Below are 25,789 nucleotides of genomic sequence, written 5' to 3' on the forward strand. Positions count from 1 at the left end.
GCCACTACTCCGTGGGCCGCTCCCACAGGCCGGGCTCGTGGGTGCCGTGGGCGTCAGCTCCCACGGTCCTCACGGCTTCCATCCCTGACGCGGCTGCCCTCAGCAGGCCCTGCGCCACGCACTGCACACGTTTTCTCATTCCGCGTTCACGACCCGTCCCCCCGAGCCCCCCCTCCCCGCCTGAGCCACGGGCAGAGCATCGTCACCCTGTCTTACGAGGAGAAGGCTGGCCTTCGGAGAGGTCACACGGCCCCAGGGCCTTTGCGGCTGGGGCCCAAACGAACCCAGGTCTGCCTGGGCCCAGACAGAGCCCCCTGATCCCACAGGCCTCGGCCCATGGCCCGAGTTTAGAAGCCAATCAACCGGGGCGGGGGGAGGGCCAGCCATCGGAGCCGATGGGTTCTGCGGTCCTTTTTGACGTTTGTGTTGTTTTAGGTGCCCAGTGACTGCAAAGCAGGAGTCAATTCTGTTACAGAACTACTCAAGCTCCTGGAAACAGAAAAGCAATTGTGACGTGTAACACAGCACCCAACACACACTCAGGACAAAGATGAGCATCGCTGTGACCATCGGGAAAAGCAAGTTTACGGAGCGTCGCCTTGGGCACCATTCGGCAGCAACGACAAACAAGTGTTCAGGTGTTCGTTACGATGTCAGAGCTCGGGGCGCCCGGGCGGCTCGGTCAGTTGAGCGTCCGACCCTTGATTTCAGCGCAGGTCATGAGCTCACGGTTTGGGAGATCGAACCCCGAGTCGGGCTCTGGGCTGACGGCCCCTGTCTCTGCCCCTCCACCGCGCTTCTGCGTGCACGCGCGCTCTCTCTCGAAATAAACAAACGTTAACAACAACAATTTCAGAGCGCACGGAGTGATCTTTCGCCACTTGCATAAGCCGACGGTCATCGGCTGCTTGGCCTTGGTGGGTCTGGTGCTCACCACCCTTCGTAAATGGAGACGCAATCCACGTCCTAACAATGCAGTAGTTCTTGGCACACACACGACGCTGCGCCCATGCTGCCACCATCCACTTCCAGAAGGTTTTCGTCGCCCCCAGAACGTCCCTGCTGCTTTTAACCCGTCCGTTCCCAGAGAGGCTCACGTCAGAAGTCACGGACATCCCCGGGCCCCCGAGGCACGCGACACTTCATCGGCTCGGTCTCGAGAGCCTGAGCCGTGCTGTCGGTCCCCATCGAAGCGTCACGCTTCGGCCGTCTCAGAGGGCTGGGCTCTGGGAAGAGACCGGGGGCGGCTGCTGGGATGGTGGGCGGCCGGGGGCGGCTGCCGGCTCCTGGGCTGGCTCACCGCCTGCAGGCCGTGCCAGCCCCAATTTCGCTGCGTTCCCAGAGTGCCCGCCAGCCGGCTTCTCAGGGACCCGCAGGTGAACGTCCCATTTCCTCCACCAGGACCCCCCCAGGAGGTGGGCACATGACACTCTTGTCTTCTGCTTCACCCAACCCCCACCCCGGGCCTGCAGCCACCCAGAGGGGGATGACGAAAATGAAAAACCGAGAACCCCGTCACTGTTCTCCATCTGCTGGCGTCCAGATTCAAATCACTGATCGATAACTTCCTGACCTCCGATACTGTGCCGTCAATAATCATCATGCGTATTTTTCCTACAAGGAAATAAAGGCCATTTGATGTGGCTGGGAAGCAGGCCCTTCCGTCTCGCCGAATCATGGGCTGTGCGTTTCTCACCTCGAGGAACAATGAAGCAGGACTGGCCGGGCCAGTTCGTTTGGAGAAAATGTCGAGAGTCACCTTAGGGCCATACACATGGGTGACACGGATGAGGCTCATTTTCTGCCAGAGGAGAACATCCACGTTTGGGCCTGAACGTGTCCACATGGATGCAAAATCTCCAGTTCACTGAGGTCATTTGGGCCGGTCTTCTCTTCCCCTCGGGCACGAGTAGGGTTCTGGGTCCAGAGCAGCCAGTCCTGGGTCCGTGGTAAATGCTCACGGAACAAAAAGCAGGACCTCGCAGAGGCAATACCAAACGTGCCTTTCATCTAAGAGCCCAGCATGGTTGACAAAGCACTTGGACACAGTTTGCCAGTGACCCTGATCGTGGGTATCTGCTGGCAGGAAAGAAAAGAACGCGCAGCAGATCGCTGGGCTGCCCCTGATTAAAGCAGTAGCGAAGCCAGGACTGAATCCCAGGCTGGGGGACCCCCACCGCAGGGCGTGGCCACCGCCCCCCAGGGCTGGCCCGTGTGTGACACGCCCTCCCCGCTTCAACTCACCAGCCTCACTAATCCGAGGTCCCCGGACTGACCTGACGGTCCAGAGGGGACTCGCCACCACCCCACCCCCATCCATCCTGGCCTGATGTGGGCACACGTCTCGCCTCGCAGCCTCTGCGGACTGGCTACAACGGGGCCCTTCTCCCCGGTGTCTCTCGCCCTCTGCAAACAACCTGTGTGGGAGCACGCAGGGCTGCCCACGCCTCTGTAAACATTTCCCAAAAACATAAACAGTGTCAAACACACAAGGAATTTTCAGCACGATGGTTTTTTCTCTCACCGGTAACAAGACGGGGGCCTTCGCCAGGCGGTCAGTCCCGAACGGCCTTCAGAGCACCTTCACAAAGGCCTGAGCTGTCCTGGCCTGGGCCCGGCCGGCCCTCCCTCCCCACCGTGACAGCCCCGGCCAACCCCCTTGGCCTCGGGTGGCTCACAGTTCAGCCCTATGAAAGTGAGCCCACGCCACATTTAGGGCTCACGAAAGGCAGGCCGTAACACCCCACAGACAGGTTCTGAGAAGCGAAATGCCTGAATCTGCCAGGAAATTAACAGGCCACTGAGAGACACTGCACTACAATCCTCCTCGAGACTCCCGCTGATTTCTTCGTCCCCCAGGGTCTCAAAGACAAAGGCAAGAGTGCGGGCCGGAGGGAGGAAGAGGGCATACCATCGATCTGCGGCTCTGAGGCCGCTGTCACGACCTCTCCGCTCCGACGGCCTCCCCCCACCACCCCCAGTCCCATCTCTTGCCCACAGGGGAGTCCTCCTCATTTCCCCTTAAGATAATCGACGTTAATAACTGAGCCATCAGCGCTGGACGACAGCCTGCTTTTCAATCCCCGTGCAGATGTGTTACGGAGAAAATACCACACGTGACGCCGAAGCGCCAGCTCCCCGCTCCTGCCCGAGGACGTGTCTGTGGCACTAAGTCAGCGCTCCCAGGGACCCAGGGAAGTGGAACTGTTTGCGGGACATCGGAGCGGCGAGAGAAAGCCTCGTCTCAAGTCAGAGGGTGCCGGCAATCCCGCAGCGGCGGTCGGCGCAGCTACCTGCTAATCTGACCTCGATGTCGCCCTGGGATCGGCATCTTAATCTCTCTGGCGTGGGGTCCATGCCCTGAAGGCACCCATCAAAGACAGGGGACCTTACTGCTTCCAGAGCTTTGCAAAAGTGGGCAGTCACCCTGCTGATGGCTCGCAGCCCTGTCCGGTCCAGGAAAGGCCCCGCCCCACCCATGGTTACGCTTCCCCAGCACGGACGGGGGACAGCGGCTGGTGGCCGGGAGAGGCCTCGCTGGGGACAACTCTGAAGGGCCGTCCAAGCCACGGAGCTCGTGGTGGGGTCGGAGAGACCTCTGTGCGACTGCGTCATGGCCCCAACCTCCGCCTCCCCACCCCCCCCCACCGGCTTGTCCCACAACGGGCCCCGTAAACCTCCTGCGTGCTCACTGCCGTCTCCAAGTTAAATCTGCATCCCAAGGACCAGCCTATGATAGGGAAGAAAGCCTGATTCCTCAAACCAACAGGGGCTCAAATCCAGCCTGGCCACACTACTAACCAGTTGACGGCGAACCCAGTAACACAGCCCCACTGAGCCCACACACCTACTTGCCAAGCTCGAATGAGGCAATGCCTGAAAAGGGCTTAGCAGGTAGCCCAGCCTGAGTACGTGCTCAGTTAACGCTTTGGTCACTTAATTGAGGGCTGTCCCCGGCCCTTGCACTGGACAGAGACTCCACGAAGGCAGACAAGAAGGATTTTGTTCTCTAACGTATGCACTGCATCGTGCATATCTAAGTTGTTCAATACCTGTTCAGGGAGTAAATGAGTGCTCAGTCTGGCTGTTGTCATTATTTGCTACTACTGTGACCTAACAATAATAGCTAATAATTCCATAATATTTTGTATTTATCCAGCCCTGTTTAAATACATTACATATATTAAGTTATTCTCACAACCCTAGAGATAGGACTATTTTCCCCCATTTCACCGATAAGGAAATGAGACACAGAGAGGTCAAGTAACCTGCTCAAAGCCACACAGCCAGTGAGTGGCAGAGCTGCGGTTCCGATTCAGACTATCTGGTCCCCCAGAGCTATGACTCTACAAGGCGACCCTGGTTTGCCACTCACCGCTCACACATCCTACCACCCGCTTTGCTGGGAGTAAGATCCATGAAACCAGCATTCCTGCCCCAAGGCTTAGCATCGCTCATTACTCTGTCCTAATGATCAACTGCATGTAAATGGATGCATTTCATTAAGTGTTTCATTCCTTCCCTTCCTACGGCATCGTCCTAAATAGATTAATTATTGACCCACACTAGTGGGCTGTTTAAAAATCAGTTTAGGGGGGCCTGGTGGCCCAGTGGGTTAAGCGTCTGACTCTTGATCTCCACTCAGGTCACGATCTCACGCCTCATGAGTTCGAGCCCCGTGTTGGGCTCTATGCTGACAGCACACAGAACCTCCTTGGGATTCTCTCTCTCCCTCTCTTCCTGCCTCTCCCACACACACGCACTCGCTCACTCTCTCTCTCTCTCTCTCTCAAAATAAATAAACTTTAAAAAACCAATTTATATAAGCAGATGAACACAATGCCCCAGGTTCTCAGGCTCATGGTGCTTGGGTCAAAATCAAGTTCTCACTCCTAGCGGAGCTCTCCTTCCTGTTTGACTCGTCATCATAAAACAGGAAAACCAAGCATCCCTGTGGGGGTCGTTGCTGCACCCTGCATTAACACTACATACAGAACGAAACCCAAAACAGACACGTGGTAAAGTCCTTGACAGATGCTGTGTGACCCTACCCTCCAAGTGTCCCCTGAGTGAACTACGTCCGAGGGGCCAGCACCTTCCAGCCATTCTGCACATGTAACGGAGGCTGTCTCCAAATGATGAGGCAAACTCCACCAACCTCTTGCAGATGAAGAGGCAGGAGGCTAATGTGAGAGGCAGTGAAAAGAATGGTCTTTTCCACTTTAGCGTCAGATTAAATGAAGAAAATTCTGCTTTTTAATTAAGTAGGCCAATTTGGCCTAGAAACGCTTCACTTTTTTAAACTGTCATTATCTCTTACACAGAGAAACTTGCGACATGACGCCTGGCTGGCCCTTCTGGCCGCAAGCACCCGCCTATCCACTTTCCACTATTCCTCTGTTCTCTTCCAGAAGGGGAGAGATGGGCTTACTTACCATTTACATCTTTCTCTGGAAACTTAAACGTGACTGATTTGATTCTACCTGCAATTCCAGTATTTTTAAACCCTCTACCTTGGATCCATTCTAGAAATAATGGCTAAGTGTGAATCTGAAACTAGAAATAAAATCCACCCCTGGCCCCCGCCAATTTGTAGATGGAAAGAAAGGTTTAGCCTAATCCCACTGGCAGCAGGCAACCACGGAACGTCCCCACGGAAGAGCGAGGTCGCCGGACGACCCAAGTGGGCTATTGGCCGGGGACCCAGTTAGACTAAAGGGAACAGGGCTCCAAGGGTGTGTTTCTTCGAGTGACCTAAACATTGAGTATCTATCATCCTTTTTGGCTGGAATGGCGAACGAGCCAGCCACTTAGGATAGGCCGTGAGCCACGGGTTTAAAAAAAGAAGAAATCCCTACTGTTGCATATTTTTTATAAATGCTTAAAAAGCAGCAAAACAGCTGTTGCTGTCAGTAGCCCACACAGAAAAGGTGCAGATGAACACACACTCCGCTGTGCATGGGGGGGGCTCTGCCTCTGGATGGGGTATCACTCTGGCAGCTTCTCTGCTGTTGGCTGCAGGGCTGGGACCCAGGTCTCTGGGAGGATCAGACAGGGAAATGGAGGGCAGGTGTGCAGGGCAAAAATCCCTGTTCCTTTGCATTCAGAGCATGTAACCTCCTCCCTTCGAGTGTGGCCCGGACCTTGTAACTTGCTTCTAACCGACAGAGTATGTAAAGGTGATGGATGCACAGCCTAGCGATCAGATTATAAAAGACTGTGACTTCCGACTTGCTGGTTGACTCTCCCCTTGCTGGCTTTGATGAAGAAAGCAGCCCTGTTGGCAAGATCCAGCAGCAAGGCCTTGAGGGAAGCTTCTAGCCGGCAAAGAACGGACGCCCTCCCCCCAACAGCCCTTGAGGAACTGAATTTGCCAACAACCGTGAGAGCTTGGAAGCAGAGCCTTCCCCAGTCAAGCCTTCGGATGAGACCCCACCATGGTGAAGCCCTGACTGTGGCCTTGAGAGCGAGCCCGAAGGAGAGGATGCAGTAAACCGGGTCAGGTTCTGACCCACAGAGACTGTGCCATCGTAAGCGTGTGGTGTTCTAAGCTGCTGACTTTGGGGGTGAACTGTTATACGACAGTCGATGCCGAATGCAGCAGGCGATTCAGTGACGGGGTTAGCCTCCTGATGCAGGCTGCCATTGCGGCATCGGGCCGTTCCCTCCTCGGCAGCCACCACGACATCCGCCACGAGAGAGGCAAGGCCTCACTTCTCCAAAAAAGTGCCAGCCCCCAGAGGGTAGGCACTGGATGGACCTTCATCTTTCACAGATATGTATATGCTCAGCCCCCAGCACCACGCCCGACATGTGGTCAGGGTTCGAGAAATGACCAAATGGACCAACTCTTTCTGTTGAGGACCAGAAAGGCAAAAGAGTATTCACAATAAACAGAGTATTTGGGAGAGGGGAGAGGAGAGGAGGGGAGAGAGGAGGCAAAACCTGGGACTACTTGAAATGGCCGTCTCGTGGCCCTTAAGTCCTGTAAAGGCAGGCCGACTTTTGGCTGGGTCTAGAGGCAAGTTGGGCAGGTCCTGCTTTGGCTCAGCTGTCTGAATCTGGGCAGCACCATGGCCCTCCCCACTGAGAGGCTCGCCTTATGGCACTTGTGTCCTCGGAGGTACAATCGAGAACTGCAGGAAGAAAGGGACGTGTTTAGGAAAGGTGATTCCACCCTCCCAACAAGAGAACCTGTGGTCTTTACCTTTGCTCTCACTGTTCTCCCTGCTCGCAAGGCTTCTTCCTCTCAACCGCACTCCATCTCTGTCGACTTGCCAAACTCCTACTCAGCCTTCAAAACCCAGCCTGGCTTCAGCTCCTCCAGAGTAACTCTTCTAGACCTCCCCACTAGGAGCTCATTCCTTCTTCTGGGTCACTTCTCACCCTCCCTCTTGCTCTGGTTGAAGTCACAGACCTTAAAAACCACAACCATGCCGGTCCTGCAACCAGCCGTGGGCTCCCATGCTCGGGGCCCAGGACGGGGCAGGCACACGCTGAACAAGACCAGACCCACACCACACCGGTCCCCACCCCTCTATGCCCAGGGAGTGACACGATGTCGCAGCGCTCACTCCCGTGGCCCCTGAGCCTGAGACACAGCGTGACCTCCCCCAGAATGAGGAACTAGGGAGAGTGACAGGAAGACATTCAGTGCACAGGAAGCATACTCTTGAGAGAATTTTCCAGCCTTGGGAGCTGCGGCTGGAGGCGGTCTGGGGGAGGAGGGCAGAGCAGCTGTGAAAACACCTCAGTGGGCGGTGAAGGGTCACTCAGTCATGAAGCCTTTCCTCCCGAGGCTGACAGTTACATAATCATGTCTACACGAGAGCACCGCCGGTTTGTGTCACCCGCTCTCCGGCTGGGGAGGAGGCTGGGCAGCCCACTCCCTGAGCAGAAGGGCCGATCCCTGCCTCCCAACTGTGGGAACCAGCAGGTAGGATGTGGCGAGCTGCTCCGAGGTCAGCGGCCGCCTCGGAACCAGACAGGGTGGCTTCCTGAGGAGAAGGACAGAACCAGAGTGGCGGCATCCGGGGCACAAAGATGTGCCTCGTGATGCAGCACGAGGAGGGCCTGCCGCAGCGCAGACAGAGGGGGACAAGCCAGCGCTCCTCTGACCAGGCCACGGTCAGAGCTGCAGGGGCCGTTTCGAGAGCTCCGCCAAAGGGACACAGAGATAAATGCAGGGAGTGACCAGGGCAGGACTTTACGGCAAGTCCTCCTGGGGGCAAGAATGTGAAACAAAAGCAGCAGGTGTAAGACTGGATGTGCATTCGGTTGTGTACATACACATACACACACACACACACACACACACACACACACACACACACTTATCTGCCTAGGTAAGCTGGTGGGAGACTATTGCTGGTTTTTTTTTTTATAACAGTTTTCCTTTATAGCTTTCCAGTGTATTTCCTAAAATTTCCACAACAAGCACTTCTTATTGCTATCCCTGGCAAGGACACGAGGCCCCGGATGCATGCCATCCAAGAAAGATATTAGGGGGATATTAGTTTCTACCGCAACCTGTGGGCCCGTGACTGCGGGATTTTTATTCTTTGGGATTTCTGAAAGCTCGAAGTCTGAAATCCTGGCTTCAGCAGGGCGGGTTCCCGCTGGGGGTGCTGAGTGAGGGGCTGTTCCAGACCCGTCGCCAGCTGCTGGCGGTGGTCGGCAATCCTAGGTCCCCCCCGGGCCTGCGGACGCGTCACTCCAATCTCCGCCTCTGCCATCAAATGGTGTCCTCCCTGTCCCTGTGTCCAAATTTCCTCTTCTCACAAGGGTATCAGCCACCGGATTAGGGGCCACCCGAGTCCAATAGAACCTCATTTTAACTCGAGTCCAGCCGCAAAGGCCCTGTTTTCCAACAAGGTCACCCTCAGACGTATGGGGGCGGTTAGAACTTCAGCACATGCTTGGGAGAGGCATAACCCCGCCCATAACAAGAGACGCGGAGCCCAAAGAAAAGCGAGACACCGAAGGCCCTGGCTGCTGTCTTCCACATGTGGCAGGCGCTGCCGTTTGGGGAGCATGACACTTGGTCTGTGTGACTCTGTGGGGAAGAAGCAGAGCCAAAGTGCAGATACTCCTACAAGACAGATCCGGCTTCACAAGAGGAAGAAGAGTCTCACGGAGCCGGACTGGTCATCACAGGGCTCGGGGACTCCCACTCCAGGATCCTGGACCAGCCTGCGGGGCCCCTCGTCTCTGATGTGGTGATACTACGGGGACTGCTGGGCTAAGTGTCCCAGAAGCCCCGAGCTTCCGCCGTCCACGCAGGCTTTGGTGCGATCAGGGCATCGCCAGTGCCGGCCCAGCCCCGCCGTTCAGTATCACACCAGCTGCGCCTCAGTCACACGGGGCGACCCCGGCTTTCTACAACAAAGCAGCCCTGCCCGTCATTTTTCTTCCTTTTGGTCTTTTGAGGAAAGCTGGAGACGGAACACTCAGCGGAGCTGACGGGGTCGTGACACAAGGAATCGCGGGAGCTAAAGCGCTCGGCAAACCCCGACGCCCCTGATTCCAAGGGGGTTTCACGTGCCCTGACGGTACCCAAGGAAGGGCCCACGTCCCCAGGCCAGAGGCGGAAGGCCCAAAGACCGCGGTCAGGCTGTCTAAGAAAACAATCCACAATTTGTTTAGACCCAAGGAAGACTGCAGCAAGAATAACATTTACACAAGAAAGAGCAGTAACGTTGCAAGTCAAGCTTGTTTATTTAAAAAAAAAAAAAAAAAAAAGAGGCAAGATCTTGCTCATGATGAGAAGGCGGGTCTTTAAAACTGCCTCTTCACCCCCAAATGCACGAAACCCAAACCGCTCACCTCTCCACGGGGTCCCTGAGCATGACAATCAGTTTTGCGTCTGGCTGAAAGGCATGGATGAAGTCCTGGGTCAGAAAGGGCGGCTCTCCATCCGTGCTGTTGTCGTAGAAGAACGTCCAGGCGTTGTTGTCCCACATGGTGGACGCGCTGGCCTCCCCTAGAAACAGAGAACGCTGCAAATGAGCGGTGCTGAGTTAGGGGCTCCCGCGGGGCAGCCTGTGCCAGGGGCCAAACTGGGCTCCGATCGATGCCTTCCCCTCAACCAGCCATGATGGGTGGGCTGGTCTACCACCACCGGCACAGGGGACTCCAGGAAGAGTCACGACCCTCTGCCACGGCGACTTCGCCCGCTTCCCCCCAAAGGCCTCCATCTGGAAATCCAGGTGATCTAGGCACCACGGAGCATCCGCTCCCTCCCAGCTCTTCTCCAGGATGTGCCAAAAAAACCCCTCTGCCAGCATCTGGCCTCCCAATTTCACGATGTTTGACTCTGCTCACGGCACACAGCTCTGTGGCATTTGAAGGGCCCGCTGAGAATGTACTAGATCGTTTCCTTCCCCGAGTGCCAGGGATGGAAGAGTAGTTTAGGGAAACGGAGCCTCTTCAGGAAATTAGATGGCAATCAGCATCAGATTTTTTTGTGCAATCACAACGGCCGGTCCGGGGCACTCTCTGAGACCAAACGAGAGGAAGGCTTTGCGGGAAGGCTCACGGGACCTCAGTCTCAGGTGCTGCGTCCGACGGGCCCGCCACCCCATCGCCCCGCACACAGCTGGCATTCACTCAGTACTGACTGGGTAGATGGCCCGCCGGCCCGGCCCTGGTCTTACGATGGTCTGCACGGACGGAGGAGGAAACGTTCAACACGCATTCTAAAATGGGGAAGAGGCCAAGGCACGCACATTTCCGCATCTCCCTCTCCGACACTTGAACCAGTTCCCTGACTTTTTTTTTCTTTTTAGCAGAGTCTTCAGAGATTTAAGAAGAGAGGCAAATCGATCCATTACATACCAATTCAATTTCCCGACATTTTACATGGGTACTCGATACATCGCAAAGTCACTTATTCAGGGAAAATCTGAGCCAAAAGACGAGTTTCTTTGATCGGGGGTGAGTGCGTCACAAAGATGCGGGGAGTTGGCAGGGCCCCGGCTCTTCTAGGATGTTCAGTCACATCCAGGTGAGCATTTCTGTGCTGGTCTTTCCTCTCTTTCAAGGTAATACCGTAGAATACGGGCAAGGCACGCCCGTCAGAAGTCTTTTGAACGTTCTACTCACAACAAATATGAGAATATTACAACAAGGGAAGTATCTAAAACCAAAGTGGCACAAATTCGGTCAGATCTCATACATAAACCAGCTCTGCAACCAGAGAAACATCTGTCCCTCCACCCGTCTGTCCGTCCGTCCGTCCATCCATCCATCCAGAAAACATTCATCTAGTGTCTCAAAGTGCCTGGCAGTGTGCTTGGCATTAGGGATAGAGAAAGGAAACGGGACAGACAATCCCCTGCCTTCTCCTCTCTTACAATCTAGGGGAAGACTCCATCAACAACTCCATCAGCAGTCAGATCCCCAGCTGAGCACTTTGTCAGGGCAGAGCAGGGGGCCGTGACAGCAGAGGTAGGGGCCTGCCTTTCCGCGTGTCTGGAGCCCCACCCCCGAGAATCTGGTCACTGGAATCCCTTGTGACTCCAGCCATTGGCCCAGACCACTGAGGAAAGGCTCTCTCTGACCCGTGAGCAGGGCTGAAGGAAGACACTTATGCTCTACCAAAGACCTAACCCGAGGAAGCTGAAGCAGAGCTGACTCGCATTTCAGGGCTCGGAGGAGCCAGAATGGATCTGGTCCTTTCTGTCCCATGGTGCAGATGTGCCGACTAAAGCTCAGGAACGCAAAGACAGACTCGTCACACGGCTCAGAGCCGGCTGGTGACACAGGCAGGCCTCAGCCTCCAGCTTTCCACCTGCCTCTCCACTACCATGAAACTCATCAAACTCCGTTCTAGGTAAGTATCAGAGCGGCAAACTTTTTAATTTTCCTTTTTAAATCTGGAAGTAAAATTAGAAAACCACACGAAGGCTTTCCTTTTTCATTCGTTATCTTAGGCTCTATTTCCTAGCCCTAGGATGCGTATTTTTAGCTCTTTCATAAGAACATGAGATTCTCCCAGAGGCATACGGTGTAGGAGTCACAATCAAATATTAATTAGACTTGTGAGCTGAGGTGTGTGGACCCAAGGCTGCAAGAAGATAGCTAGTAGCCAATTTGCACTACTGGGGTGGGGGGTGGGGGTGGGGTGGTGTATGATCTCATCTGAGTGACTTGATGTGAGTTAAACCATCTGAGTGACTTGATGTGAGTTAAAAAACCATAAATATATCAGAGCTTAGGCGTGTAAGTCTATCTCCTTGGACAGGAGAGTCAAAAGCAAGGCCATGTTTCAAATGGTTGATTACAATTCCTCTGAGTTGCTAAAAGATTCCTTGAGTTTGGAGAATCAAAATATAACACATTTAGGAAAGTTAAAAAAAGAAAAAAACAGATTGCTGCCTTAGGTAACCAATTGAAGCAAAATATGTGATTAGGTTTCTCTCTTTCAGAAGAGGTAAGTGGATAAATGTCTTCTCCTAAGCTGAATCCAATACAAAGAGCGGGTTAGACAAGTTTTTTTTTTATAAAATGTTCTTGTGAATTAAAAAAAAAGTGATTATTAATCAAACCACCTCATTGTGAATGTCTAAAGGCATCAAGTTGATAAGGGCTAGGCTTTCTCAACAGCCATCAGTCACCAACAATGTGTTAGGGCTGCGTCTGCTTCAGGAAGAGACTGCGTCCCTCTCTACCGGGCCCCAGTGGCCAGGGACTACAAAAGCCACAATATTAAATCGACTCATTGGTTATCGGCGATCACGATGCCCCGTCCAAACTTAGATCAGTACGTCATGAAAAGAAACCAAGTGTGTGCGCTTAGTTTAAATGAAGACAAAGAAATATCAACTTAAAAAAAAAAGACAAAAACGTTTCCGGTACACTTGAGTCTGCACAGAACTAAAAAAGCCTACTAAACGTCGCTGCTTGGGGCACCTGGGTGGCTCAGTCGGTTAAGCGTCCGACTTCGGCTCAGGTCATGATCTGACGGTCCGTGAGTTCGAGCGCCGCGTCGGGCTCTGTGCTGACAGCTCAGAGCCTGAAGCCCGTTTCAGATTCTGTGTCTCCCTCTCTCTCTCTCTGCCCCTTCCCTGTTCATGCTCTGTCTCTCTCTGTCTCAAAAATAAGTAAAAGTTAAAAAAAAAAAATCTAAGCGTCGCTGCTTTACAGAAATCGCGTAAGCGACGTCAACGTTTCACGGAGGGGTGAGACCGATGGCCAGGTCGGGAAGTACACCTTCAACAGAGGTGGCCGGCGTCAGGCAAATGTTCCCGGCGGGCAGAGCAAAAGCTGGGCCAGCGTCAGGGCAGAAGGGGCCCGGGGGGAATGGGGGCCCAGCCCGGGGCGGGAGTGGCCCCGATGGGAGCTGCCCAGAAGCCGTACCGATAATGATCCTAGTCATCCTGCTCTGTTCCTCTGCAGAGCTGGCCTGCAGTCCTTGATGAATCTGGTGTGCGGCCAGGTCAAAGAGGTCCAGGTAATCTTCCACGGGGTAGCGGTCCCGAAGCCCATCTCTCAGGCGGACGATTCCTACGAGAACCAAGAAGCCCGCGTTACTGAGAACGAAACTGTCAACGGCCGGACGGTGGCCTCCTGGAAGTAACCAGAGAGGGATATGAAGGCCCGGGGGCCCACCGGAGTAAGCTGCAGGAGGGGGCTCACAAGAAGGACGCCTGCAAACTGGCTGTCCTCTTTAATCCGTGCACGCTTCAGGGAGCGGAAGGCCACCATTCAGCCCCAAGTGGCAGATTCAAGGACAGCCCGCCTGTTCGAGATCTATAAAAGCATCTGCTTAGAGGGCCAGAGACTTGGGGGCTGGTCACCGCGTGCGCCAGACGGGCCCTAAAGTGGCTGAGCAGCGATGGCATCCAGAAGGCACGTGCTGTATCAGACAGAAAAGGGAGTTTTTTATCTGAGTTTCTGTTTCTGGCCTGTGGGATCAGGCAGCTTGTCTCTCTGTCTCAACAAGGGGAATGGACAGTCCCGGGACAAACGCTCGGTTGAACCCACTAGTCATTCTGGCATCGACCCACGCAGCCCAACTGTGCCCCTTGCCTGAAAAGCGGGTAAATTTCACGTGGAAATATGTTAACAACACACTGTCCCAAACCACAACCATCAAGGTTAACGGAAAGCGGAGAGAAAACACCCGTGTACAAAACAGCAAGAGGTTCAAGGAGACCCTGGGGATCGGATTCCAGAAGCATGTTCCTGGGCTTCCCTCTTCCCTGCCAGTGGGAGGCTGGGTTTCATTAGGGCAAACGGTGAGCTGTGCAGGGAGATCACCCTATGTGGAACCGTGGCTCCCATAGCTGCTGCTGCCAAACCACAAGACACATTTACGCTTCTGTTCATCCGCTCCGGGAAGGACATCAAAAGTATGAAGTCAATTTGTCAGGACACAAACAGGACTTGGTCGAAACTCAGGTTCTACTAAGGAAAACTTTAAAGATTCCCTTCTAAGCAACCTGGGTCCTTTGCCTGAAACACGCCCTCGAGTCCCACCCGAGCTCTGACCTTTGTCAAAGGGACCAAACATCTCCTGGCAGAAGGGAAAAGGTTAAGAGGAAACAGTGACATGAGGGCTGCAGGGTGGCTCCGGCTGGGTGGGGGCGGTATCCACGGTCACCCCGGGCGCAAAGGGATGCTGCGAGCAAGGTCGCCCGGAATTATCTCGAGGTGACGTTCATTCTGAACTTGAGGCAGACAGATGGAGCAGGTCAGAGCAAGTTAGGCCCGAAGCAGCTTGATGACGTGTTCACGATCCTGGGAGAAGCCAGCCAGAAGCTCAAACTTCACCCAGCGTGGCAGTCTTTGTAGTGTTCCCCAGGCAGGGGGGTGTTGGGGGCGGGAGGAGCTCTGGCAGGAACGGTGCAGAGCTGGGGGCAGAAAGCCCCAGAAATACGCCCAGCTGGCACTTAACCACTCACCGCTGGCAGGTGTACCAAAGCTCTTCAGAACAAGAGCAGCTGCTGATTCTGCACCCTTCCCCTTGCCCTGTATACAGCCGGCACTCAATAAATGCTCCCTCGGTGACTGGGAGCCGGGTTCCAGCCCCACTGGAGGTTTGAGTGGGGGCGGCCCTGGATTAGCGAACTGTCTGCTCCCTGCGACTCGGGGACCTGCCCACCCTCCCTGGCGGGGCCGAGCACCACGGGACCTGGGACGGGAGCCGGAAACCACTTTAGGAGGAAGGCGGGAGGCAGGGGACAGGAAGAAGCGCGCAGGCGCAGGCCCCTCCCCTCGCGGCGGCAGCTGGTGCTCACCAAAGCGCTTCCGGGTCCACCAGTGGGGCTCCTTGATGGCGGAGAACTTGACTTCCGGGTGCAGCCGGAGGCGGTCGTAGAGGTCGGTGGTGCCACACTTGGGCTGCCCGATGATGTAGAAGCGCGGCAGGCAGCGGAGGCGGAAGTGCTTCCCGCTGGCGTGGGACAGGTGGCCCCAGAAGGCCTTGCGCAGGGCGTCGAAGGTGGAGCGGAAGCGCTTGGAGTAGAGCACGTAGGAGTTGGTCAGGTAGGGGTCGGTGGTGTTCCTACCCGTGAACTCCTCGTACCAGCAGGGGCTCTTGCTATTTGGAAGAAATTTATTGGGGATTACCGAAAACATCTGCAACGAAAAAGAAAAAAAGGGAGAGACACACGGAGGGGGGGGACAATTAGCAAGAACGCGTTCTCACCGCGATGCGATCATGCCCTCACCCTCGCTGCAGTGTTCGCGTTTCAACTGTTATGTGACGATGGCTAAGCACGAAAATAAAGCAAAACTTGGTAAATAGCCAAGGCCATGTTTTCTCCTTAGACCAGAATAAAACTAGAATCTGGAGAGAACGAAGATAAAAGCTTACTCAAAATCCATTCTACCATGATTTATCTTTCTTTCTCTCACACGCGCGCACAGCAATCTAATTAAATTTCACAGTTGGAATCTTTTCACTAGTTGTGTGTTTAAGTGACCATTAGGGACAAAAATACTAATTAGGACACAATAGAAACAGGATTCTGGTGATCTACAAAAGCAACTTGAGCCACCATGGCCGCGTTTCAAGTCCTGCGATGAAATTATGAGAAGGGGAGGCCCTTCCGGTATTTCTAGCTTCGCCCTTCAGTACTTCGAATTTCCTCCTTGGTGTAAACATCGTGAACGGACAGCCCTCTCCCAGTGCACTCTGATCTGTGAGGCCGTCAAATTAGCCTTGTTACACATGAGAACATTTTTTTTCCGTCATTTTTCTTCCTGTGTTCCCAAAGACGGCCACAGAAAAGGAAGCATCTATTTTTAAAACTCAATCAATCAATGGAGATCAGCGCAAGGCTACTCACGTGCAATTCCTGCTTCTTGAGATCTTCTATGTCTGGGAGCTGCCTGGTTGTGAACTCTATCCTGGCTGTGATGCTGTTGATAATTAATTTAATGCTTGGGTAGTCTTTCACGTACGAAATATTATTTACAGAGGGTTGGTGATGATGCTCTTTCGTGTCACTCGGGTTTTCACCGTCCATCAAGCTGGGATTGCTGGGGAAGGCTCCATAATGGAAAGGTGAGGAGATCAGAAGCTCTTGGTGGGCCCCAGAAAGGATGTAAGATGCCATCACCAAGGTCATGATCATCAATCCAAAAACCAGGCTACATCGCTTCCCCTTCTTGAAGCGCAGAAACCTGCCCCAGCTCTCATTGCCCTCAGCCCTCACCTCGAGAACAGCAAGCAAGTTCATCTGCTTACCGTCCACACGAAGCACAATTTTGTTCTCTCCTTTGCACGCGGGGCACTCCAGGTGACTGTGAAGGGGGCCTCCTCCGCAGCCAACCTGCTGTTTGTGCTCGTTGTTGGGCAACAACTGTATGCAGCAATTAATGCAGTGCCTCATGGTAATGCCCTTGGACTGCTGGCCCACAGAGCCATGGGAGAGCCCCTGCGGAGCCCAGATGCATGCAAGTCGCGCTGGAACACTTCTTAAGGATGTCTTCTGATTACGTAAGATGGTTTTAAGGCACAAGCAACGGAAACAAATATAAAAATGAGCAGGAGCCAAAGCACTAGACAATGAGGAAGTGCCCTCTTTGGTTCGACTCTGAAAGACAACAAAAAGAAGTGATCTCCAATTGTCATGTCCCGTAAGAGCCGCTGAAACCTCAGAAAAATCCCGAAGTCTGGGAACAATTCTGCCTGCCCTTCAGGTTTTTCCCATGGCACAAGATGAGGGGGAAGAATTCTCGCTGGAGAACACGGAAACATCCAAGGGAGGAGAAGAGATCATGGTCTCAGCGAGGGATGGGCTGGCATTCCATCCTTGGAGACGCCCGTGAAGATTTCTTCTTTTACATCTCGTGTTCCTTTCAAATGTTTCCTCTTCAGGGGGAGCAGAACCTTTAAAATGTCAGACCACCTAAACAACAGAGAAAAGAGGTTTTAGTAGCTTATATGATGATCGCAGTAACCCTGGGATCATCTTCCAAGGAGAGAAGCTCTTTTCCACCCCTGTGTTTCAGCCAGTCCGCTCCATCGCAAGCCAAGTCATAGAAAATCACACAGGATAAAAGGAGACGTTTCAGGTCCTCAGTGCTTGGCTTTGGGGTTCAAGCTCTGCCACCAAATGTGACTCTGCATATATCCTCTAGTGTCCCAGCCACACCACAGCCAAGTACCAGATCCCCAAATCTCAGGAGTTCACGGTCATTCTCGGATGCATGCAGGGTCAGTGACTGTTTGGACATATCCGTGCTTTTAAATCCACCAAATACCCAAGAAGCAGCCTGGTTAGGATAGGCGCGTGCAGAGATAATATGTTTTTTTTTTCTCTCCCAATAGCACCGAGAGTCTCTTACCGAGATCTAACCTTTATTACCAGTTTAGGAGGCAAAAGTTAATGAAAATTTAGAAACACTGAAATGATTCTCTCCTTCGGTAGAGTGTATCATATTAAAAAAAAAAAAAAAAAAACCATTTGACTTTAAGTTATTAAGCAATTAAATCCAACGTGCAGTATTCTCCTGAGTAACATAACACTCAGACCCTGAAATCATTTTTCACTTTCATCATCCTGGGGAAAACATGATTCTTAAAAATCCATTAACAGAATTCTGTGGTTATAAAATAGATTGTTGCCCAAATGACACTTCTTTGTAGATGTTGTAAAACGAGCAAAAAAGGAGGCTTAGTTTCCAATAATGGTAGGCCGCCGTGAACTAGCTGTGTGGCCCTGAGTAAGCCACGTGACCTGTCCAAGCTTTGCCACCCTCCCTAGTAAAATTAGGGTGAGAGTATCTCCCTTACAAGCTTGTTGCAAGAGTTTGCAGAATGCCTACACATAGTTGGCCTCCCCTAAAAGGTAGGCAGCATGAAGACGTGTCATCAGTGACCATTACTATTAGGACTTTTCATGGTCAGTGAAGGCCAAGAACATTTGAAGTGGAGTCAAAGACGGGAAATCCTAGCACGTTATTTTTCCTTAGCTCTTGAGAGTGAATTACCCCAAAGGGCAGTGGACTCACCTCTGACCCGGCACACACACATACAGCCCTCAAACAATCCTACCTGTCAAGGCGGGATTAACTAACCCTCCATTAAAGCCGCCTTGTATTGGCTGGAAGGCCGAACAAGGAGAACTCACCGGCAGAAACCTTCCCTTCCCTTGAACCCAGAGGCCCACGCCTTATCAAAATATGCGGACCAAGCAACAGCCAAGCAACGTTTCCTAAACTGTCTTCCACTGAGTGCTCTGCACGTTGTCAATACCTGCTTTCTGCTTAAATTACTCGGAGAAAAGGGAAGATGGACAAAATCAAACAGACTTCTTTACCAACAGGACTTTCTGAAGCCTTTAATACTCTACTGAGCCCTGTGAATCCACAGGAGAGGAACAGAATACACAAAATTTCCAAAACATAACCAGCCATGGAATTTTCACTAATGTCGCAAGGAACCAGCTTGAGAAATGCTAGTTAGTGAAGGCTGACATCGGGGTCAGGGCAGTTCTGGGAAGAGCAGAGGAGTCGGGGTGGTGTGGGCGGGGGCGGAGGCAAAGTGCTCTGGAACCAGGCCAACATCCAGGGCTCTGCCGCCCTCTCATCTCTGAGAGCAGTTGGAGGGACGTGACAGGAGCCTCAAGGCTCACATCTCTGCCTCCCATTTGCTCAACCACCCTTGACCCATCACTTGGTACAAACAATTCTTCCAAACCAAAGAAACAAAAGGGCAAGATCCCCTACTTGGAAATCCAATCACTAAGCCAAGAAAACATTTTTTTACATGTTGAAGACAAGGGCAAGCGGGTTAAAAGAAGGCTCCAACCAGGATCCCAGCGGGGAGCGTGTTCGCACCCTTCTGTGTCTCTGGCTGCAGAAAGTCTAATTAGATTTTTTTAAAAACATGGTCTTTGAAGCTCTAAGACAAGAATGCACAAAATCCGGACCCAACAGAATGGGCAAAATATTCCCAAACACAAACAAAGGTTTCTTATTACAAGCAAAGTAAGTAAACGGATCTGGGTAGTCGGAGAAGCGGACAGTCTCAACAGGGGGGCTCTGGGACACGGTGAGCCCAGGCGTTTGTACCCCTGGGCAGCCTGCCCCCTCCAGCCAGACCGCTACTCCGTCTTGCTTCTTCCACATAAAACAGGGCGCAGAGAACTAGGGCAACAACTCATTCACCTGTCTGTCCTTTTGGCCCGCGGATCCCTTCTGAAGGGTGACTGTGTACCAGGCACTGCTGAAGAAGCCGTGGAGGTGTGGAGACCCAAAGCCAATACGAGATGGGGGCGGGGGGCAACAGAATAAAAACGACACATGTGGTCTTTGCCCCCAGTTCCTGGCATACGGCTTCTAAAACGCTTGGAATTTCCCAAGAGGTGACAGGAGCACCTTTTACCCTTCAGCCACACCTGAGCTTATGCTAATGAGGTGACTCCTGAATGAAGCCCCAGGGAGCTTTAGGATGGGGCTGGTCACCAGAATGCAGGAGCCTTGATTAGCCAGTTAGAAGGCTGGAACTTAGGGCCCCACTTCCTCAACCTCCAGGGAGGAGACGGAGTTAATCATCAAGGAGCAGTGATTTATTAGTCATGCCTGTGCAATGAAGCCTCCATGAAAGCCCCAAAATGCCAGGATTCAGAGAGCCTTCTAGTTGGTGGAGATGCTGGCAGGGTGGCTCGTCCAGAGAGGAAGGCAGGAAAGCTCCACACCTCCTCCCCCCACATCTTGGCCTCTGCTTGTGTTCGGTCTGGCTATTCCTGAGTTGCTTCCTCTATAACAAACTGGTAATGGTAAATAAGGTGCTTTCGTGAATTCTCTGCGTTGTTCCAGTGAATGATCAGAACTAAGGAGGGCCCTGTGGGTACCTCTGAATTTGTAGCCAGGTCAAACGGAAGTTGGGTAGCCTAGGGACCCAGTATTTGCAACTGGCATCTGAAGTGGGGGCAGTCTTGGGGGACGGAACCCTTAATTTGTGGGGTTCGTGTGGGCTCCAGCTAGTTATTACTGGAATTGAACTGAATTGCAGGGCACCCAGCTGGTGCCTAGGGAGTTGGAGTTGGTGGCAAGGGGGAAACATCCGGGGGACCCTCTTTGAAATACAAAGCTATCTTACAAGTTTTACCAAAACATATGGCCAGTAGATAGTATGCAAAATACCCCTTGATGATGTTGATTAAGAAGTCACATGACCATATACCATACACGGCTGGGCCCTTGTACGTGCAGGGCCGGCAGCTTTGAGGCTTCCCGACCAAGCCTGGTGTGGACACGAGTGGTACAGAAGTGACGGTGACAGGGAGGCCTTTCCCCACCGGGAGATTATATCCTGCCAGGAGTTAGAGGCTACAGGGTAATAGACAATACATGCGACAAACCACAGCGATAAAGGCCATGAAGAAAATACAAAGGGAGCATACAATGAAACCATTAAAACAGGTGTCCGCAGTGCAGCACTAGGGCTAGATAATTCTTTGTCATCAGGGGCTTTTCTGTGCACTGACCTCCACCCCCGCTGAGACTTGCAGCCTGACAGTAAAGGGGGTCTAGCAGCAGGAGGTCCAGGGAAGGCCAGTGGGGACGGGACACCTGAATGCCAAGAAGGAAGCCAGCCACGTGGGACTGGGAGACAGAAGGACCCTGTGAAGGTGAGAAGCCGGGGGTCAAAGCCCAGGGGGACCACCAGGAGGGCAGACTCCTGGGCTTTGGGGCAGGCGAGGGGTAGGAGCCAGATGCACGAGGAGGCAGGAGCCAGACTCTGTAGGACCTGGAAGGCAGGAGTCAGGGCTGAGATTCGTCCAAGTGGAAAAAAAGGATGCACATTACATATTCTCTCAAAAGGATCTTTACAATATGTGTAACTATTAACTAACATAACTCGGTGAAGAAAAATCGAACCAATGTCGCTGTGTTGAAAGGAAAATGGATTGCCGTTGGTGTTCCCGAATTGGCCTTTTCCACATGCCACAAATTATCCTGAGAACAGTCGCGCAGAGAAACCTAACACTCAGGTTGTTCTTCCTTAAAAAATCAGCAACGCCTTTCCCTTGCACTTGACCTGTCTGGAATGTCCACATTTTGGTGCCGGTCGACTCAGATTAGTCAGGACCCTTGGCACTCCGTGCAGGTGCTAAACCAAAGCACTCTGCTATATATTCCAGTGAGATTGCTTCCCAGCCTGGGCTCAATGCTGTGCCCTATGGATGCAGACTGTAATTGTGGGAACTGGTACCACCGTGAGAGATCAGATAACTGGTCCCCAAATAGAAAGCATTCAATTACCCAGCCCTGGCTAGGATGCCCCCTATTAACCTATGTACCCCAAGCATCATTAGCAAGCCATTTATAACAAAATTGTAATTGAGAGACCCAGAAATACCACTTTAGAGTAAGTAATTGAATGCCCCCTCAGTGTAAGATCGATAAAGGGCATCCAATTTCACCCTAGGAAAAAACTTATTAAATTATGGTGGCCAGGAGCTGATAGAGCAGAAGAAAGATGTACAAAACTTCAAAAGAAATCTGGACGGAGTTAAATAAATAGCTTCATTTAGGTAGAACATTTACATCTGCCCTCTGGGAGAAGAGAGAGAAAAAAAAAAATAGCTGATTACGTGATTTTCCTTGACTGTTTTAAGGAAAAAGATCTGACGGGTCTTAAGTAACCTTTACTAAAAACACAAGGCTTTCTTCTGATTAGCATGTCTAACTGCCGACATTTCCTTTGGGCTCTGTGTGTGGAAATACATTTCTTCAAGGAATATTCATCAACAAGTGCAAGAAGGAACATTTTTTCGTATTTAGCTCGAAGACATCAGATTGTCTCGGAGACTGAGAAGCAGCAAGCCTGGAGAGTCCCGCACAAACAACAGGTTACCAGTTCCGACCTTACGCCCGGAGCTTTACGCTTTGGATCACAATGCGGTCAAATCAACAGAATAAAGCTACAACCCTCAATTGTCACACTCACCGTCTACACAGCATAGCGGAAGGAAGACAGTCAGCAGTCCTGCGGGCCAGGATGCCAACGCCGTGTCCACCTGGTGACTTCAGGCAAGTCACTTAAGTGATGCGGGCCTCTGTGTTCTCAAAAGAAATCCTTGACGGTTACAGATCCCATGCACAGCCCTGGAGCCTGGATACGTGTGGCTTTGACGTTGAGCAAGTCATGATACACGTCTCTTCCCGTGTGCCTGGATGTAAACTGGAAATACTCACTGGACCTATACCACAGCATTGCCGTGAGCCTCGAGTGACCAATTCATATGAAGCGTTTAGGAGAGTGGCCCATAGTAAGTGTTAAATAACTATTAGCTATTTTTAGACAGACATAGTCCCGGCCCACGAGAAGTATTTGATAAGTAGCAGTGGATTATTCTTTACTGTAGATTACACTGTTGGTTCCAGTTTATTACCCTGCCTCGCATTCTGCTCTCCGTCGCACGAGTGACTTTGCAGCCCCTTCAACGAGCAGAGCGGAATACGTTTCTCCACCCTTTGGCTTCAGGTTGAGACTTGCTCTGGCCCACGCAATGAGCCGAGATGACAACGGGCCAGTCCCAAGCCCAGGCCGTAAGACACGTCACGCGTGCCCGCCTTGCCCTCTACACCTCTGCCGTCGCCATGGGAAGAGTACGGCGGGCAGTGGCTGGGGTGTATAAAAGCTAACCGATCCGCTCTTCCATAGGTTACGAACACGAGGTGTTACTAAGTTAAACCGGTACAACTGTACATTTGTAAGTTCCCCCAAAGTGCGTTTAGAGGAGTAAAGTGAATCACGAGCGGTTCAGGCCAAAGGAACTCCTCCAGAGACCCAGTGAATGCACTGAATCCATGCGTTTGCCTAATGGAACCCCCTGGCTAACACCAGAAGCAGATATGCCAAAACAGTGCTGGCAACCCAGAGGGCAGCCGTTCTCAAACAAGACCAAACTGCCCCAATGTCACGCACCAGGTTACTTCCTGGCAAAATGCGCGTTTGTGACAACCACGGCTGTTATGTTTTGTTATCTGGACAGCTGACCCCCATTCTCCCCCCCTTTTTGATAATGACGCCTTCCTCCCCGCCTCTCTCTGGGACCACTATAATTTCTTCGGTGCTTCCTTGAGCAAACCTTTCCTACAGCCTAATCCTTATGATGTCCTTGCCAGATTTCACCTTTCCTGATGACTGAAACAAACTCCTCTGTGCTTGGTCTAAAAGAGAGGTCTTCAAACTGTGTGATATGACCTGCAGGGTCTTCCTGGCGGGCCCAAAATGTGTGTCTTATCCTACACAACACAGGTCGTTTTTAAAAGTTATTAAAAAAAATTGTTTTGTTCATGTTTATTTAGTTTTGAGAGAGAGAGAGAAACAGAGCACAAGCAGGGGAGGTTCAGAGAATCTGAGGCAGGCTTCAGGCTGTGAGCTGTCAGCACAGAGCCCAACGTGGGGCTGGAATTTGCGAACCGTGAGATTATGACCCGAGCCGAAGTCAGACATTTAACCAACTGAGCCACCCAGGCACCCCTAAAAGTTATTTTTAAAGTATACTTGACTGTAGGGGCTGAGTGGCTGTAGAGCCTGGGTGGCTCAGTCAGTTAAGCATCAACTCTTGATTTAGGCTCAGGTCATGTTCTCAGAGCTCGTGGGATCGAGCCCCCATCTGGCTCTGTGCAGACAGTGGGAAGACTGCTTGGGATTCTCTCTCTCCCTCTCTCTCTCTCTCTCTCTCTCTGCCCCTTCCCCATTCATGCACTCGCTCACACTCTCTCTCTCAAAAGAAACATTGTTAAAAAGTTAAAGCATACCTGACTGCATATTAAGTTCATCATCAACACTGTATGTGTTAATAATGACTACTTCCCATGCCTTACAGTATAGAAAATATATTCCAGACTATTCTTTCATTCCATAAAATACATTCGTAAGAAACTGGCATTTCTGCTGTGATCAGATCTCCACAGGAGGCAGCCAACTCCTCCCCTGCATCTGGCCTAGAGTCCCGGTGATTTGCAACTTACTAGAAAGTTTGGATGTAGCAAAACATGTTCTCTGAGCAGTGCAAACAGAGGGTTTCAGGCCTTGGAGTCAGGCAGACCTGCATTTCATTCCCACTCAATTCCTTTTTTTTTTTTTTTTTAATTTTTTTTTTTTAACATTTATTTATTTTTGAGACAGAGCGAGATAGAGCATGAAGGGGGGAGGGTCAGAGAGAGAGGGAGACACAGAATCTGAAACAGGCTCCAGGCTCTGACCAGTCAGCACAGAGCCCGACGCGGGGCTCGAACTCACATACCGCGAGATCGTGACCTGAGCCAAAGTCGGACGCTTAACCGACTGAGCCACCCAGGCGCCCCCCCACTCAATTCCCTGCCAGCTTTGTGATCGCAGGCAACTAACTTAACCATTCTGGGACTTTATTTCCTCATCTGTACAATGGGAGTGAAACCATCAGTGCTGCCTAGCGTGGATGTGAAGAGGAAATGAGATGATGTCCATAAAATGCTCACTCCAGCATCTGGCAAACTTCAGTATATGGCAGGTGTCCTTTCCTTATTGGGGAAGCCCTCTGGCCCTCACTCCAGGCCCACTTGTATACAGAATTCTAGGCTCAGGTATCCGATTTTCCCGTCTGCAACTACTCGGAAGCAATGAATCAGAAGAGGCAGGTGACAGTGAGAGGCAGGCACAGAGAAGTCAGCCAGGTTTTTAGCAGAAATGACACGTTAAAGAGCAAAGCCAACTGGGATCATCCAGGTGCCCCAGGAACCAGGGTGGGGAGCCCTGCAGAGTCTGAAACCGCTGCGGGTGCATCTTGGGAAAAGCTTAGCCCCTTCAGAACGATTATCCGTCCACAACTTGCTTCAGTGCTGGACAGAGAGGGTCAATTTTCCCAAAATGTGCCTGGTCCCAAAGTTCTAGACGTCTGGGCTAAGCAGACCGCTTCTTTACAGAGGGAGTTAAGAGACGGCAGAAAGGAACTCGTGGGGGATTCCTGGGGACTTCCGCTCTAAAGTCGTTCATGCTATGACCAATCTGCAAATGACGGTGGGCAGTCAGGGCCCAGGCCAATACCTGGGCAGGCTCTGGTGAATCAGACCTGCAAGGTACCCACTCATCCAGGCCCACAGGTCACAGATAAGGAAACCGAGGCCCAATGTGCTTTTGTACTTCCCCAAGGATGTGCAGCTCGTAACAGAGACCCAGTGTCCTGATCCCAGTCTTCCCGCATACCTTATCAGCGGGGAGCCCACCCTAACCTCCAGCCCTTCACCCTGGCCCGGCCCGGGACAGTCCTGCCCCTTCCCACCCTTCAGGAATCCACCCCCACCCTCCCCCCCACCTAAAGAACAGATCTGCACAGAG

At 52.3% G+C, this 25,789-nt stretch overlaps 1 protein-coding gene across 6 annotated transcripts in view; it reads right to left on the reverse strand.

The window, feature by feature from the left end:
• CHST15 (carbohydrate sulfotransferase 15) overlaps positions 1-25,789 on the reverse strand; it is a 79,277-nt gene that overhangs the window by 16,353 nt on the left and 37,135 nt on the right. For 5 of the 6 annotated variants that reach the window (XM_042907914.1, XM_042907916.1, XM_042907917.1 and 2 more), the window contains 4 exons: positions 16,296-17,360; positions 15,243-15,582; positions 13,360-13,506; positions 9,826-9,982 (listed from right to left, as the gene is read on the reverse strand). In XM_042907914.1, coding sequence (XP_042763848.1) covers positions 9,826-9,982; positions 13,360-13,506; positions 15,243-15,582; positions 16,296-16,841 — 1,190 coding nt within the window. In that variant the 5' untranslated portion in view covers positions 16,842-17,360. Of the gene's footprint in view, positions 1-9,825; positions 9,983-13,359; positions 13,507-15,242; positions 15,583-16,295; positions 17,361-22,411; positions 23,387-25,789 lie in introns of those variants that run through there. The other variant, XM_042907918.1, reaches the window with a different exon arrangement.

This window comes from Panthera leo, chromosome D2 (genome assembly GCF_018350215.1).
Source record: "Panthera leo isolate Ple1 chromosome D2, P.leo_Ple1_pat1.1, whole genome shotgun sequence".
NCBI classification, from domain to species: Eukaryota; Metazoa; Chordata; class Mammalia; order Carnivora; family Felidae; genus Panthera; species Panthera leo.